This window comes from Scedosporium apiospermum (assembly GCF_000732125.1).
Source record: "Scedosporium apiospermum strain IHEM 14462 chromosome Unknown SEQ_SAPIO_0143, whole genome shotgun sequence".
NCBI lineage: Eukaryota > Fungi > Ascomycota > Sordariomycetes > Microascales > Microascaceae > Scedosporium > Scedosporium apiospermum.
The window spans coordinates 1,400,986-1,416,873 of record NW_015971844.1 but is presented as its reverse complement, the minus strand read 5'-3'; the positions used below and the strand labels follow the sequence as shown (position 1 = coordinate 1,416,873).

General features: G+C 51.8%; 4 protein-coding genes across 4 annotated transcripts; 1 reads left to right on the top strand and 3 right to left on the bottom strand.

Annotated features, from left to right (window-relative positions):
- Positions 1 to 460: 460 nt before the first annotated feature.
- Positions 461 to 2,670, top strand: SAPIO_CDS9688 (uncharacterized protein; the record flags this gene model as incomplete). The annotated part of the gene is made up of 4 exons (XM_016791020.1): positions 461 to 544; positions 619 to 1,353; positions 1,410 to 1,452; positions 1,517 to 2,670. 4 exons carry the CDS (start codon positions 461 to 463, stop codon positions 2,668 to 2,670), a joined length of 2,016 nt encoding a protein of 671 aa, XP_016639530.1.
- A 165-nt stretch (positions 2,671 to 2,835) lies between these two features.
- Positions 2,836 to 5,671, bottom strand: SAPIO_CDS9687 (Uncharacterized protein; the record flags this gene model as incomplete). Its single annotated transcript, XM_016791019.1, has 2 exons — positions 2,836 to 5,453; positions 5,563 to 5,671. 2 exons carry the CDS (start codon positions 5,669 to 5,671, stop codon positions 2,836 to 2,838), a joined length of 2,727 nt encoding a protein of 908 aa, XP_016639529.1.
- Positions 5,672 to 6,448: 777 nt separating this feature from the next.
- Positions 6,449 to 8,618, bottom strand: SAPIO_CDS9686 (uncharacterized protein; the record flags this gene model as incomplete). The annotated part of the gene is made up of 6 exons (XM_016791018.1): positions 6,449 to 6,546; positions 6,618 to 7,545; positions 7,637 to 7,961; positions 8,059 to 8,139; positions 8,280 to 8,299; positions 8,508 to 8,618. 6 exons carry the CDS (start codon positions 8,616 to 8,618, stop codon positions 6,449 to 6,451), a joined length of 1,563 nt encoding a protein of 520 aa, XP_016639528.1.
- A 3,533-nt stretch (positions 8,619 to 12,151) lies between these two features.
- SAPIO_CDS9685 (Uncharacterized protein) lies at positions 12,152 to 14,719 on the bottom strand (the record flags this gene model as incomplete). The annotated part of the gene is made up of 3 exons (XM_016791017.1): positions 12,152 to 13,658; positions 13,724 to 14,017; positions 14,103 to 14,719. 3 exons carry the CDS (start codon positions 14,717 to 14,719, stop codon positions 12,152 to 12,154), a joined length of 2,418 nt encoding a protein of 805 aa, XP_016639527.1.
- Positions 14,720 to 15,888: the final 1,169 nt, after the last annotated feature.

Genomic DNA, 15,888 nt, shown 5'->3' with positions numbered 1-15,888 from the left:
TGTACCCTGCCCCTTGATGACAAGTATGAGATTAATGGGCGTGTTAGTGGAAGCTGCTCCAATTCGTCATGCGGCATATTGATTTTCAATGCTTGCTTGCTGAAAAATAGGGTAGCTGCACAGGGCTTCCCTCCAACACCTTCGCTCCTTCCATTGCGACAAGAGGAGGAAACTCTCATCCCCATCACGACTTTTAATATCTCTCAACTTGCTCTGTGTTGCGGATGAAGAGCGTGTTAGAATAACTAATAAACACACACAGGGTCAAACAAAGTGCAACCGAAATTAAGCTATTCCTAATTCTGTTGCTATCTCAACTCTAACCGCAACCTTGCTTTGACAACACGCGAGGCTCGAGTTGATTGTATCCTTCGCGAACCGTCCTCCAATACATTGATCCCAACTCATCCGAACGGGCATCACTTTAACCAGACGCCGATCCGAAATCCGAACTACCGATATGCCTCAAGATACCGGCGGCGCTGCCGTCCGCGCAGGCGGTAACGCCGCGCAAGGTGGCCAGCAGCGACAGGAACAATCATCTGTAGGAGCTCCCTCTCATCTTCTTCAACACAGTCTGGGTTTCGAATCCCAAACTAACATGCCGTTTTAATAAAGGGTCCAAGCGGAATGATGCGATTACTCCTCGGCGGAGGCGTCTATTTGCTCATCAATCTCGCCATGGGCTGGTATTTCGCCAAAGAACAGAATGGGATCCAGGTTACCGATCCGGCTGGGAACATCATCACCGTCCCGGCTAACACGGAAGACATCCCGCCGTATCTCCTCCGACCCAAGACGCTAGACTCCGGCGCCACTTTCCGCAATGTCCCCAACAAAGTCGCGCCGATCTGGCCCATGGACAGCTACCTCGACATCATCGTCACCCTAGCTCCGTCGTTCAACCCGGACCCCATCTCCGAAACGCCGGCGGATATGATTGTCCTCGACGAGAAGCGCTTCCAACTTAGCAACTATAGTGACAAGCGATCCTACGACGGAAACTTCGCCGTTCCCGACCGTATCCAGCACAACGGAACACTTTGGGGTCATTTCTACATCGGGTTGTCCGGAAGCGAGCTTGATTTCCTCCAGCCAGGCTTCAATCCCGCGTCTGCTTATCACTTCACTTACCCGTTGACTCATTACCTTCCTAAGAAAAAGATTGCAAAGACTAGAAACCTCTTGGATGATTTGCCTCCCCCAGTTGTCGAAGAGGAAGAGGAAGATACTGCCGGTCCCGTTATCGCCAACTATTACCACCCCAATATCACCCTCTCCTTGATCCCCAATTCTGGTGTCATGGATTATGCCAATCAGCATCCCGCAGTCCGACACTATATGCACCTCGAGGTACGTGAAAAGACTCTTTTTCAACCACACAAGCCATCTCCGCTAACATTCAGCAGCCTACTGGTGCGCGAGACGGTACTGGTCAGAACTCGTGGTACTGTAAGTTACTCCTATTCTAACCCGAGCGCTTACGCGACCGCTAACGGAGCTCGTCATTTTGTAGACCCAATTCTCTTCGTCAACACTTTCTGGCAGCTCAAGAGCCACATGACCCTTCTCAATGACACCGTCACCACTCTCCCAATCCACGTAGACCTCGGCAACCTCCGAAGCTGGCAATTCAAGATCATGGCCTCCCTCGAGCTCACCTCCAAGGAAGCCGCGCGCCAGTCCGCCTTCGGTAACTCGGTGGCGGGAGGAAGCGACGGTTCCGAGATCGAGATGATCAAGGAAATCTTCATCGACACCAACCCTATCCTTCTCGCCATCACGGGCGTCGTATCCGTCGCCCACATTATCCTCGAGACCCTCGCCTTCGGATCCGACATCGCCCACTACCGCAAGAAGAAGGACAACGTCGGCATCTCCGTCCGCTCCATCCTCGCCAACGTCTTCATGCAGACGGTTATCCTCCTTTACCTCATCGACAACCAACAAAACACAAGCTGGATGATCCTCGGCTCCCAGGCGGTCGGTATCCTCATCGAGTTTTGGAAGATCACCACCATCGTCAACGTCAAGTTCGGACCCCTTCCGCCGGGTTCTTGGCTCCCCTACGGCATCATCCTGGAGGACAAGCAGAAGCTCTCCGAGACCGAGGAGAAGACGAAGGAATACGACGAGATCGCCTTCAAGTACATGTACATCGCCGGCGTGCCCCTTCTCATCGCCTACGCCATCTACTCGCTCATCTACGACTCCCACAAGTCGTGGTACTCGTACATCATCACCACCCTCGTCGGCTCCGTCTACGCCTACGGCTTCCTCCTCATGGTCCCCTCCCTGTACATCAACTACCGCCTCAAGAGCGTCGCTCACATGCCCGCAAAGGCCATGATGTACAAGTTCCTCAACACCTTCATCGACGACCTCTTCGCTTTCACCATTAAGATGCCCTTGCTCCACCGCCTCGCGACTTTCCGAGATGACATTATTTTCTTCATCTATCTTTATCAGCGATGGGCGTACCGTGTTGACTACACTCGTGTCAACGAGTTTGGTCAGGATGGTGAGGATGTCGTGGAGGAGCTGAAGAAGAAGGAGAAGGAGGAGAAGGAGAAGGTCGAGGCTATACCCAAGACCACGTCTGGTGAGGAGGCGGCTGAGGGTGCTACCGCGACGGGTGCGGAGAAGAGGCAGGTCAAGAAGAGGAAGTAAACGGGAATGCGACTATTTAGAGCCAATGTACTACATGTTAGTACAGTTTGATGGACATTTCTCTCTCTAGTAGTGATCTGAATAGAGTTGTTACGAGTACAAGGGAATCAATCAGGTACTTATTTATTGTTTCTCATGTCGTAAAATTCAAGTATATATCTTTCCTCACATCAGCAAACACTCCAACCCATACATAGCCCTCTCCACATCCCTCCGAACCTGATACCAATCCGCCCTCCTCTGCGCAAACTCATAAACCTCCTCGGCCCTAAATATCCCCTTAAACCTATCCCCATCCGCAATCACCGTCGCCATCTCCTTAGCATGCGCCGCATCGATAAGGTAAACCTGCGAAAGCTCCCTCAGCGCGCCGAAATACGCCAGCAGATCCTGGTTCTTCAGGGTGCGGATGTAGTCGAAGTACAGGTTCATGTCGGCGATGAGCTTGATGGCGCCATCGGTGCTGATGCGCTGGCGCTTGAGGTGCTTGCAGACGGCCGTGAAGAGCCGGAGGCCCACCTCGCCGTTGAAGACGTCGAGCATGGATTTTTCCGTCGTGCCGACCAGCATGCGCGTGTGGCCCGACACGAGCTCGACGATTCGCTTGGCCGTCGTGGTCGGGCCGATGTCGAAGTCGGGGCTCGGCATGCCGTTTTCCGACAAGGTCGGGTTGTAGTCTGTGGGGAGCTGCGTAGTGCCGTGGAGATACTCGACCTCGTCCATCAGCACGTCGATGCCCTTGTTCAACCCGGCGGCGACGCTCTCGTCGAGCATCTGCTCGAACTTCTTCTTGGCCAGACCGGCGGGATCCAAGAAGTCGTTCTTATCCGCAATCTTCGGCGCTGCTAGCTGCTGCTCGTAGAAGACGTCGATCATTTGCGAGATGAGGTCTCCCACGTTGACAAGCTCGATAAACGTCACTAGGGGAGCCACACCCGCTTGGTTGTGATCGTTGACCGCACGAGGGTTGTACTGCGAGAGGTGATCCACGGCTTTGTCGAATCCACTCTTCACATGTCCAGACCCTAGGATGCGAAGCAATACCACGAATATCGTAGCACATTGCTCCCTCGCCTCCTCGCCAGACTGACCTCCGAGCTTGATAAAGACGGCGGTCCTCCCAAGACTAGTTTTCGCCGCGTGGACGAGATCGAGCGCGACCTCGATGCTAAAGAGACTTTTGATCCCATCAAGACGAGACGTCATCAAGGCAGCTTTCGCCGCAAGTTCGTCCGTCGGTGCCTCGGTGGGCAACGGAGTCTTCCGTCCGTCAACGCCCGTTCCCGGAAAAGCGGGAGCCGGCTTCGGTTGAACTGGTTGAAGAGAGTTCGAGTCGTTGGCAGATGGTGTTGCTGCTGCTGATGATGATGCCGCATTGGATGCTGGCTTGCTCGAGGTGAACGGCGAGCCAATCGGAAAGGTTGGAAGCACCGTAACCGGCATCATTACCACCTTCTTGAAAGAGCTCAAGAAATCTTTCTTATCCGCCTGCCGGTTGAAATTGCTCATGTAGAACGACTCGACGGATGCGTCTTGCTCCGAAAGCTTCTTCTCCCAACTATCCACTTCAGCCTCCGCCTTTTTCGTAAAGTAGTCTAGCTCCTCCTGGAAATAGAGATCAAGATGAGGCTCAAACGTCCTCAACGTCAGCTCCTTAGCCTTGACATCGATATCATCCTTCCAAGATGACGGGGGTGCTAAGGACTGGAAAAACCACATGCACTGCTCCGACATCCCCGACACGGCTTGTAGGTACGCCAGTATATTCCGCTCGTGGGCCTCGTCGAATAGTGGGGTGCAGTATTCCATAATAACATCTTCTCGTATTTTATCAACGAAGCCCCAGAAGACGGATGCGGGTTCGGGGAATATTCTCTCGATTACCGCAGACTGCTCATTGACCTTTTTCGCCAGCGTTTCCAGGAACACGCGGGACGGGTCCAACGTGATCCCATCTGTCGTTGCTTGATCGAGGCATTCAACAGGGTTCATCGACAGCTGCATCTCCGGGAAAATCGGGTGTTTGTCGATGAAAAGATTCACACCCGCGGCGCCTCCATTTAGGTGATACAACACAGTCGCATAGCGCTTCATGCGCCCGTCGATATCCCAGAACTCGTATCCTTGCTCAAACTCACGGAGGACGGCGCTCTCAAATACGCCCGTCATAGTTAGGAGCTTTTCCTCTCGTTGATTCCACCCTTGAGCCCAGTCGCTCTTTGCGAATACTTTGAGGTTCGCCAGCATCCTCGCCTGCCTCTCTGGGTCTCTGAACACTTTGAAGACGATCGGATCAGCATGGCTCGCCGCGTGTATCAAATCATAATAGAAAGGCGCCAGCGCGCCATAAATCTTCCCATATTCCTGCCTTGCATAACCCCTGATGCTCTTCGCGTTTTGGAATACGTTGAGTATCGCCCCCGAATCCTGGTTGGAGGTCTTGGAAGGAGCGAGCGACATCGTCTCGAAGCCGTCGGCGACCTTGTCTACAACGGGAGGAAGCTGGCGCTTCTCGACTTCAGCCACGGCGTCAAAGATGGTCGTGTTAGCCGGCGCTGCCGGTGCGCCGGGTGGCCCGTTGGCCCGCTGGGCAGCTTCTCTCCTCCTCCTCACGGCCTCCTCGAAGCGTCGCTTTGCTTCCACCTCATCCCAGCACCCCATGCTTTTTAACCGGGATACCCATCGTGTATCGTCGTAGACCATCTCCCGAAGGCGTCTCGAGGCTCGCGCGGCTCGCATCAGGTCGGATACCGGCAGGTAGTCGAGTATGGTTACAAGAATCTCTGTTATAGAAGAGGCAGGGCAGTTAGCAATCAAGTTGGCGGGGCAGGTTTCACCGTGTTTAGCACACCGTCGAACGCAAAAACGAGAAGTTCCAACTCATTAACATACCTGCAGGAAGTGCCGGCCGAGTATCCAGCATCTCGGTCGCCTTCAAAGCATTGAGAATGCTGGAATTGCGGTTGGGCGACACGGGCGGCTTGTACATTTTGGACGACATGGTGACGTCCAGATGAGCTCGATAGCTCCCGAGAGACCAATTCTCGGTCGGTTAGTTGGAGTGGCTCACAGCAGTGACCTGAGAACTTGAAGAGCAGAGAAAAGGATTGTCAAGCGGTGCTGGACCATGATAAGCTATTGAGAAGAAAGAATGCCCGGACTACTCATGTTTACGGTGGAGAGGCCAAGTTGTTGAAGATCGTATACCCTTGCAGGAGGAGCACCCTGCATCATTGTCGAGTGATCCCTCAGATTTGGGGGGTCGAGTTTAAGGGGTGAAGTATATTCGCAGCTGTCTCCAGCTGATACCAGTTGTCCTAATAGAGCTCATCACAACACCATTGATCTCTTTCGATCCCACAAAGCTCGGAAGAACACGGTTTGTTCAGAAACGACATGTATTAGAATACCGAGGATTCATGACGATTTTGCCCGTGATATAAGATATGGTAAAAGGATTTTTGTATAATGCCAACGCTCAACTGCGTGCCGAGTTCTATTCGAAGAATGCACATGCATGTGTATCCGACGAACCACTTCATGCAACCCCGTCATCTAAAAATCAAACGCGAATCAATGCTAACTTTCCTCTACCACGCATATGCTGCCGATGAATATGTAAAAAAAAGAAAAGAAAAAAAGAAGAAGAAGAAGAAAAATAAATCCCAATCTAGTCCCAAATGTACGTGCCGTCTCACGCCGTGAGCTCTGATAAGCCCACGGTCAATCTATTTTCAAAGCAACAACCGCCAAGCTTCAGGGGCACACGGCCCCTCCTCTATTCAAGAAAGGTGAAAAGATGAGTGTGAAGGACATTCATTGCCCTCGTGGCGTCCCTGGCCTCGATGACGCAGGATATGTTAATCTCGCTCGCACCTGTTTGGGACGCAGTTAGCATGAGATCGCCTCACCTTACAACGGACACGATCGGAGAGAAAAGCACATACCTTGTGAGATCATTTCAATGTTTACGTTGTGTTCACCAAGAGTCGAGAACATTTTCCCAGCAATACCGACCATATTCTTCATATCAGCACCCACAAGGCTAAGAATAGCCATGCTATGCCTGACACTAACATCGCCGATCTCGCCAAGCTCTTCCGTGGCCTGTAGGAACGCCTTGCTCTCGCTGCTGCCCAAGTGGATAGCCATGGACACGTGGACCTCACTCGTAGAGATGAGATCGACGGATATGTTGTGGAAGTGCAGGATGGAGAATACGCTCGCGTAGAAGCCATGGGATAGAGATCTCTTATTCGAGTACACGTTGATGACGGAGATTTTGTCCTTGATAGTAACGGCGGTGGGCCTCTTTGGCGTCTTTCCCTTGGCGGGGTAAGATGGCCTGTAGCCATTCTGTCGCTGTATTGACTGGCTCGGGGATTTGACGATATCGGGAATGACTATGGTACCGGAGCCCCTAGCGTTTTTGACGTTCTTGATCCTAATGGGGATGGGAGGCGTGGCGTGCATGACTTGGTCCATGGTGAGGTGGTGGATGACTTCGGAACCGTAAAAGGTGAGTTCGGCGGCTTCGGAGGGGGTGATGCTTGGAAGCAGGCGCGCGGTCGGTACTTTGGTGGGGTCGGCCGTGAAAATGCCGTCGACTTCTTTCCACACTTGAAGCTCATCGGCCTTGGTGGCAACGGCGCAAAGAGCCGAGCAAAGGTCGGTATACCCGCGGCCGATGTCTCCGTCGATGAGGCTCCCCGGCACATTTCCGAAGAAGCCCGTTACCACGGGGACCTTTTCCCCGCAGTCCGAGAGGCGTTCTTTTAGCGCAGCCGTGACGGCCTTGTAGAAGGCGGTGTCGATGCGGCTGGAGGGGGGGAAACGGAAGGCATCGCTGAGATCTACATACTCGGCGTCCACTCCCTAACGGTTTTGTCAGTAAAATTAATAAAAAAAAAAATAAATAAATAAATAAAAAAAAAAGAATAAAATAAGACGAAATAAATATGCATACCGTATCCTTGAGCAAGGTAGTCATGAACTTGCAGCTCAACTTCTCGCCAATGCTGACGATTCTGTCCTTCGACCGCGAGTTCGCCTCGAGATTGAAGCGTTTCGCAGCCACGATATACTCAACTAGTTCGTCACATTCATCCTCGACCTGCCTGCACAGATCTGCTCTTAATAGTTCATCCCTCACAAAAGTCTGGGCTGCCACCCTATGATCGACGCAGATGGCGTGAATGAGGTCTTTGGCTTCGTCGAGGAGGGCATTTTGGATTTCCTCTTGGCAGGGCGCAGCACTGATAGCTTCTAGCTTCTCAAATACTACTAATAGCCTATGTGCTGCGTCAGTGCTTGAGCTCTGATGGAGGAGTGAAAAATCGGTGTCGCTCGTTGCCGCGACACTCTGATCTAGGGATGATGATGACTCACCTGCTCGTTGTGCCTTCAGCCTTCTTTCCAATGCTCCTCGCCGAACATACCACAATGACTCTATTCCGATAAAGGTAGTCGCTATAGCGTCAAGACGTCAGTAAAAAGCAAGTTTTCAGAAAAATGAAACAATGCCGATTTCGGTGAAACCAGCAGTCGGTCTGGCCAAGACACTCTGGCAGTGACAGATGCCGACTTCACCAAGGGTTCAATCAACATACCGGACAATATCTCTAGCAATCTAGACGGTGAAGCAGAAAAAAGTTAGCAGCAAGTCGCTGACCAATTCAGCACGGCATCTCTCCATGCCGAGCGGAGCGCAAGTGCGCGAAAATTCCAGGCAGAGATCCTTGGCAGCCATTTCAAATTCAATCGGGTAGGATTCTCATCGTGCCCAACAACGCAAAAAAAAAGAATTGGCACAGAAAGAGGAGAAAGGGAGGCCCTACCTTGTCGGGGAACTTGCCCACGCTCGTCCCGCCAAACTTCTGAACCACCCAAGGGTACGCAGAGGCCCTTGAATTCCTCAGCACGGTCTGAGGGTCAATTGCGGAAACCATGGTTGAAAAAATAGTCCTGCCGGAGAGGACGAGGCAAAGTAACAAAACCGAAAAGGGAGGATGGTAGTCGAGGAGTGTACGATGATGGTTGGTAAAGAGAAAAAAAAAAATGAGAACTACCCGGGTGCCTCACAGATCCTCACTCGCTCGAAGTCCGTGAGAATGTAGCACAGCGGCGGACCGGCGTGCGGATCGGAAACGAAACGAAGGTGGGGGAGGGGATGTGGTGGGGTGGAAAAGGCCAGAGAATTGCCCCTCGCTCGAAAAAACGAAGAAGAAAATGAAAGCAAGGATCAATCAAATAAGAGCAGGCAAGTGGTTTAATTTTCCCACCTACGAAGTACACCGAAGTGACTTGATGATGCGCTCGGCTGTGCAAAGTCGCAGGGTGTGTTTGAAAGGTGACAGAGTCAAGGAAAAGAGAGAAAAATAAATTGAACTAAAATAAAGCAGCAGCTAAATTAAGAGCCGCTGAATGGTTGAATGAATGGTTGAATGGAGGGTGTGAGTTTGTCAGTTTTGTTCCGCGGCAGGGAAATTGATAGCGCGGGCGGGTTCCTGCTCCGGAGTGGATAAAGCTAATCCGGTCTGCCAGTTCTCGGTGGGGGAGTGCGTGCGGTGAAGAGGGACTTGGAGTTGGCAGAAGGGAGAAGGGAAAGCAGAAGTTATAAGGATCGAGGATGATGATGAATTGGCAAAATAACCTTGGATAGTCGGATCGAGGGATTTCTCAAGATCAGAAAGGGTCTAGTCACAAGAGTCTAGTTAGTCGGCTAGCAGTCCCGAAGGTGAAGAAAAGTGGACGCTCCGGTCCCTTAAGTACAAAAAACGTTGATGGAGTGAGGCGTTGAGGCTTGCGTCGAGAACCCGAGGCAGATCAATGGACAGACGGAATGACACTGAATGACACTGGCCAAGAGAGGGACCAGAAAGGGACCCTAATGGCTGCAGGGAGCACTCGAGGAAAATAGAATACACGCCTCACTGGCCGAAGTGGGCAATGGATCGAGGCAGCGTGGGATATCGGAGCATGGCTGAGACGGAGCACATGTCTCGGGCCCAATAGTGGACAGCGACTGTGTGATTTGACTTTTTGGTCGACTTACACGAAGACGGAGACGAGGGTTGACGCGCAGTCTGGAAGGTAACAGTTTGCCGGTTTGGGTCTCCTACAGGGCCTCTGCGAGAATAATAAACTTCCAGTCCGTCAAGTAAGGTCAATTCGGGTCAAAGTACTCCGCGCATAGCCCGCGTTGGTTGCTGGGAGTTGTGGGATTTGTTGATTTGTAGATTGGTATTTGTAGTTTCAAACACATGGGAGGGAGGGAAACCGAGAGAGAGAAGAAAATGAGGCGTCGAGTCTGCAGAGGTTATTCAAATTCGGTGTTGCATTTTGCAATCTGAATTCGGGAATCCAGGCCAGGGACAACATTTTTAAAGTCTATCACTCTATGACTCTACATCTACATTGTACTTTGGTCGCCATCAATGGATTGACTTCTATGAAGCGCGAGTCATACTTTTTTTTTCTTCGGGAAAATTTTTTGCGTCGGGAGCAAGAATTTCGGCATCAGAAACTTAAAAAAAAAGAGACCATATCCACCATTGGTCCATACCCGCGGTAAAAGGCTAACACTCAGTAACTACATTTAATCGCTGTTGCCAGACACTCTGGGTCCCAATTGAATGGCTGATGGTATTCCATACTGTTTCATTCCCTGTAAAAATAACGGAGCCCGCCAAACTCCATATCAGTAATCAATGAATCAATCAGAGTCGACCGTTTTTGTTGTAACATCAACCCACCAGTGGGAATACCCATCATCGAGATACTTGACCTCACGTGGTAACCGATACTGAACTCCGACGCACCGTGATGTAACCGAAAACTAAATGATGATCAATGAGGCATTAACCCCGATGGTGACTTTCCGGTGACACGTCAAGTGCCTGCAGTTGCTGTTGAAGTTGACTGTATAAGTGCGGTACTCGCGCACTCCGACCGATCATCATCTTCATCGCCTCTGGCAGAAGCTAGCGATCAGTGATATCTTCGTCGTCAGTTGCAGCTCGTGATTGTTCACTCGATATCGATATATGCAAATATGAGTGTTTTTTCGCTGTTTGTTTAAGTCTCTCGGGCATCCTCTGGAATGGCCTCGAAACAGCCAGCCAAAACCTGGGGCTTCGCCAAGATTGATAATGCCTGTGCTGGCTCACCCCACCGGTACTTCGTAAACTAATCCCTCAGTAAATATCCTCCGTAAATGCACCACCCACTAGGATCATCTCATCCCGCAGCTGCCTGCGCGTTCAGCAGTGGGTGGATGCATTGACAAGTAGACACGACGCCCTTGTGCCCTCCGCATCTTCTTTGTCCCCGCGCCAGCCTGCATTCATCGTGGTGCATGCGGTTGCTCCACGCTAACCTCATACGGACATGGTAGCCGTCCTATCATCCCGCTCCTCTCGACCTCCATGAAGTGGTGAAGAGGAGACGCGGATGGAGATGAAGGGAAGTGATTAGTATTTGATTAGTATTTGACGTGAATGTACTGTGGCATCGGCAAGAGAACAAGGGCCCCCAATATGATGTGGCAGAAACGAAACCCAGGGATTATGGCGTGGTCGTACTAGGCACCCTTGTAGACATCATCGGATAAAGAGAGCAAAGACAGGCCATCAAGTCGTGATAGCCTCAATCATTCAAACAAGATTTCCTTCTGATGGAGCTGCATCTGTCAAACACCACATTGGCCCTCCCGCCTTTATTAACTACCACAGTACACAGAACAGAGGGGGAAGCCCGAGGCTTGAATTCCAAGCTCTGGCCCCTGGCTCATGATGCCCATCGCCCATCCAAAACTCAGCCATATAGTCCTAGGCACACGAATATCCACTGGAAACCCAAATCCTCTTGAAAAATGGTGGCATCATTAAACCTAGTAAAACAAGGACCATCATTGGTTCTCGTCGAATAAACGCAGTATACCTGACCCAAAGAGAGAGAAAACCCCAAAGAATCGAGGTAACAAAAGTTATACTGTGATATATGTACCGAGAAACAGAGGATGCCTGAAAAGCGCGAAACAAAAAGTCACAGGAGTTGAAAACCCAAAGTGCAAACAAAGTCACAAAGACCCCCAGTCGCCAAACCGACTCCCACCAAACCCCCAATAAGCCAACAAGAATCGACCACACATCCGTAGAAGGTGGTCCCCAAGGCTCCCGAAAGAAGCTCACTCGTCGTCATTCATTCATTTCTTCATCAGATTTTTAATGCACGCCGGCGAGACATGCTAAGGAGGTAGAGAGAGAAAGGAACATGTCGCCCCAATAGAATCCCACAACGGGGAAGATAATCCCTGGCATCAAGACACACCCGTCCACCCGCAGAGCTGGGCCGGGCGGCGGCTAGACGCAGTAAAAGGGATGAGGCGAAGATGATTATATGAGTCCGGAGTAAAAAAAGATGACGCCGCGCCGAAACAATGGTCCCAAATGCCGGGAGAACCCGTTCAACTCCCGTCTGTCTATAAGGTGGTCGTGCTTTGCTGGGTTAGGAGCCGGCTCTCGTCTGTTGTTATGAACCCGTACTTGTCGAGCGGGAAATCCTCTTCGGGAGTTCGGATGCCGATGCCGCTATCATCATGAGGGTTTCCGTCAGCCTCAAGATTGGCATCTTGAGCGCCGTTCCCTCTTTGAGGAAACTGTGCCTTGTCTGGCTGCGCCTGAGAGAGGTTGGATAGGTGAAAGTCATCGCTTTCACTGTTGTACCGAGGACCAGATCCTGGCCCCTGCCTGGCCGCCTCCTTTGTGGCAGCTCGAGGTCTTTGGGTAGCCAACGAAGCCTGTGTGCTCTTCTGCTTCATGAACCCTCCATGTTCCGCCATAAAACTAACCATCTCATCAATCCAGCATTTCGTAACCCACCAGGAGCCGAAGCTCTTGCCTTGTGCAAGGGTGAGATCCCTCATGACCGCCGTGCCCACACGCTGGACACACCAGACAATATCAGTCGCTGAAGCATAGGGAAACCGGCCGGGGAGTGATCGGAGGAAAGCAACCCATCGGTCGAGAACGTTATGGGATTCTGTCGAGGCGCTTTCCTCTCCGCTTCCTTGTCGCCCGTTACGAGCTGCGACGTCCCCATAGATCGTCATGCACTCGAACTCCCATTGCACGTTGACCGGGTTTAATAGGTCTCGGATCTCCGAGAGAAGGAGCTTCACGAGGTCGTCCATGCCACGGGTTGGTACACATTCGGCTACCTTTCTCACTCGCACCATGGAAATCCAGTCGTGGTACATCTGGTCGCGATTGGCGGGGTTGGAGAGCATATTCGCCGCCGCGTGAGCGGTAAGATTCACCCGTAAAGCGCGGTCAATGAGCGCCGCAAAAATCGTCGCCGGAGCCTCCTTCGCCCTGATGACATGGGGGGGTTGACCTTGGAAGGATTCGCGGATATGAGGCACGAGTCGTTCCGAGATGCTCCTAAGTGTATCTAGGACAGGTTTTGGCACTACTTGGAGTGTCAAACTGGAAATGATTCGCATCATTCGTTGATATAGGATGAAGTCACACTCTTCAATCCACTGCGCAACACTCGGTGAACCTAGGAGCTTGTGGACAGGCATGGTAAGAGTGCCTTGAAAGGATGTGTAAAGGTGAAAGAAGGTCTTCTCCTTGCAGTAGCGAATGCACTCTACAAGAGAGGTACAGTGAGATCGATAAAGGGCAGCAAGAGACTTTGCTGCATCCGGATCTGTACCCTTGGGGAGGAAGGGTTCTATTCGGGGAAGGATAATTGCTTCACTTTGCTGAAGCTGTTCTTCTGCAGTTGGAGAGAAGGCTAGGTCGAGGCTGGTTTTCGCTGTTGTTGAGTGGAGCTGGTCCACGGTTGTGACCCCGGGAACATTGTACAAACTATGCGAGGATGTGTGATTTGTCAATTGCTGGACAGCGCCGCCCGTCTGCTCCTCGGGCGAGGGAATGTTTCCTTTATCTGCCGAGACTGAATTCGCTGGTGCGGGGAAAGAACTGTGGTTATCACGGTTAGCCAAGGCCATCTGAGCGAAGAGCTGGAGCATGGACTGGGAACATACTTGAAACTCTGGGAGAAGCTGGATACTTCAGGTAATGCCAAGGGCTGTGGAGGCTCGGGTTCGACCAGATCCGCTTGGTCTTCGGTTAACGTGAAGTTAACATAATGATACTTGGACTCGCCGCGGACACCAAGACGCCGCGTCTTTAGGCCTGGGAACAGGACGCGAACAAGCTTTCCGAAGCTGGCGGGGTTGAGAACTGTTATTCTTTCCGTGGCACACCTCGATGCGTAATTGGCATACACGCGGCCTCGGGGTACAGATCCTTTGCCTCGGGCGCATACTTGGTTAATCCTACATGGGAGATGGGTGTCTTGGTTAGCATATGTGTTGCCGAATATAACTCGACGACAAGGCGTCCTGATGCTAATCGACTTACCAGAGCATTGCAAAGACTTGTCGTTGCCGCTCGGAATTGGGACCGCGCTCGTTACCATGGAGCTCCCGAGCAATATCCTGGAGCGATCGGTGCTTGTTGGCCATGAACAACTGCTGCATCTCTCGCTCGTTATTCGCGCTGCTGCGGCTTGCGGCAGGCTTAAGAACAACAGGTTGAGAAGTGGTAACCTCCATCATATCTCCATTCTTAGCATCCATCATCTGGCTGTCGTGATCGGTGAAGGCTCCAAGGTCGGTCATCGATAGGCTCGCAGACATGTCACGTCTGACGAAGCTGCCGTCGTGTTGAAAAGAGACGGAGTGCGCCATGGAAGCATCCATTGACGGATCCATTTGGTATTCCCTCCCTGCTGATTGCATATGGGAAGCGGCTTGGAGAATAGCGTCCTCGGGAGACATTTGGGCCGTAGCGACAAGCGCCTTCGCCGCGCCGTGCATGCTGCTAGCCCACTGGCTGGCGTAGACTTCCTGGGCGTCTGCAAAGCTCTGATCCAAGTTGGGCTGGGTGCTGATACTGTGAATTGAGGCGGTCGAGGCTCGAGACAGAGTCCTCCGCCTCGCCTTCGCTATCGCTGAAGGATCTGTCGACGCGGACATCTCGATTAGCGCGTGGGGTCAAGCTTGATGGCCGCGGCCAAGAAGACGCGAAGGTGAATTGCTGGTGACGGTGGAAAGATGTAAGGTCGAGGGACTCTAGAGCTCTCACCTTTATCCATATCTTGTTCCTGCGGGTTAGTTGGTTTCTCTCCGTGTCAAGGTGTATATGCGACAACAAACATCGGGGGTGCGACGCCGAGAGGAGAATCAAAAGTGTGCCTTTTTGGCCACAACACCACTTGTTGGCACAAGCAGGGGCAAAGAAGAGGAAGAATGGTTGAGGAGAATGAATGAACGACAGGGTATCGAAAGAGGGAAAGCCTGATGGCGTCTTTCAAAGTACTCGACGGAACTCCTGAGAAATACACACCTTGTCGACTGTGTGGTAGCCGAGTCGTATTTTTGAGAGACTGGATGTCTCGCAGGATTTGGCGGGTTTATTTTGAAATCTAATGTTGTTGCGGTAACCACGATTTCGTTTAACCAACCGGATGCGAGCGGAGTGCACGCTCCACTCGAGTGTAAATATGAGGCCTTGCTGCCTTAGGCCATGCTAGATCAGGTTTGATTACGAAGGACAGAAGCGGGGACCACCCCGTGATTGCTAATAGGCAAAGACCCCATCACGTGATTGGAAATCACAGTTCCAGAGCTCGAGAAGTGTCCCCAAGGCCAAGACCACAAGCTGCTCCCTTGGGACCTGCACTGCCGGTCCAGTCAACAAGCACAGGCCGGCACAGTTCTCCATAAATGGGTCAATCTGCGCTGCCCATGCCAGTTGGGCCTTCACAATCTCACAGCCCATGACCTAATATGCAGGGGCTGCTGTACAGCGTAGGACCGGACACTGCTAGTGGACACTTGGTCGTTTTGGTGATTCCGTAAAAGTACTCCAACAGGCAATAATACCTCTACTTGGGCGATGAAGCTATATTCACATAAGGTACCGATATGACGGCACTACTTGACACTCCCTAAACTCCCTGAACCCCCCCAAGCTCTCCTGCCATCACCTCGAAACGGACTTTTTGTATTTTGCAGCTCTTGTCGCAGACCCCCTTCGTCATTCCTGATTCTGCTGTGCCGACAGCATTTCCAACTCACACATTTTCTATCCACCCAGTTTGTGATCACCTGCTATCTCATCATCACTGGACTACAAGTCATCT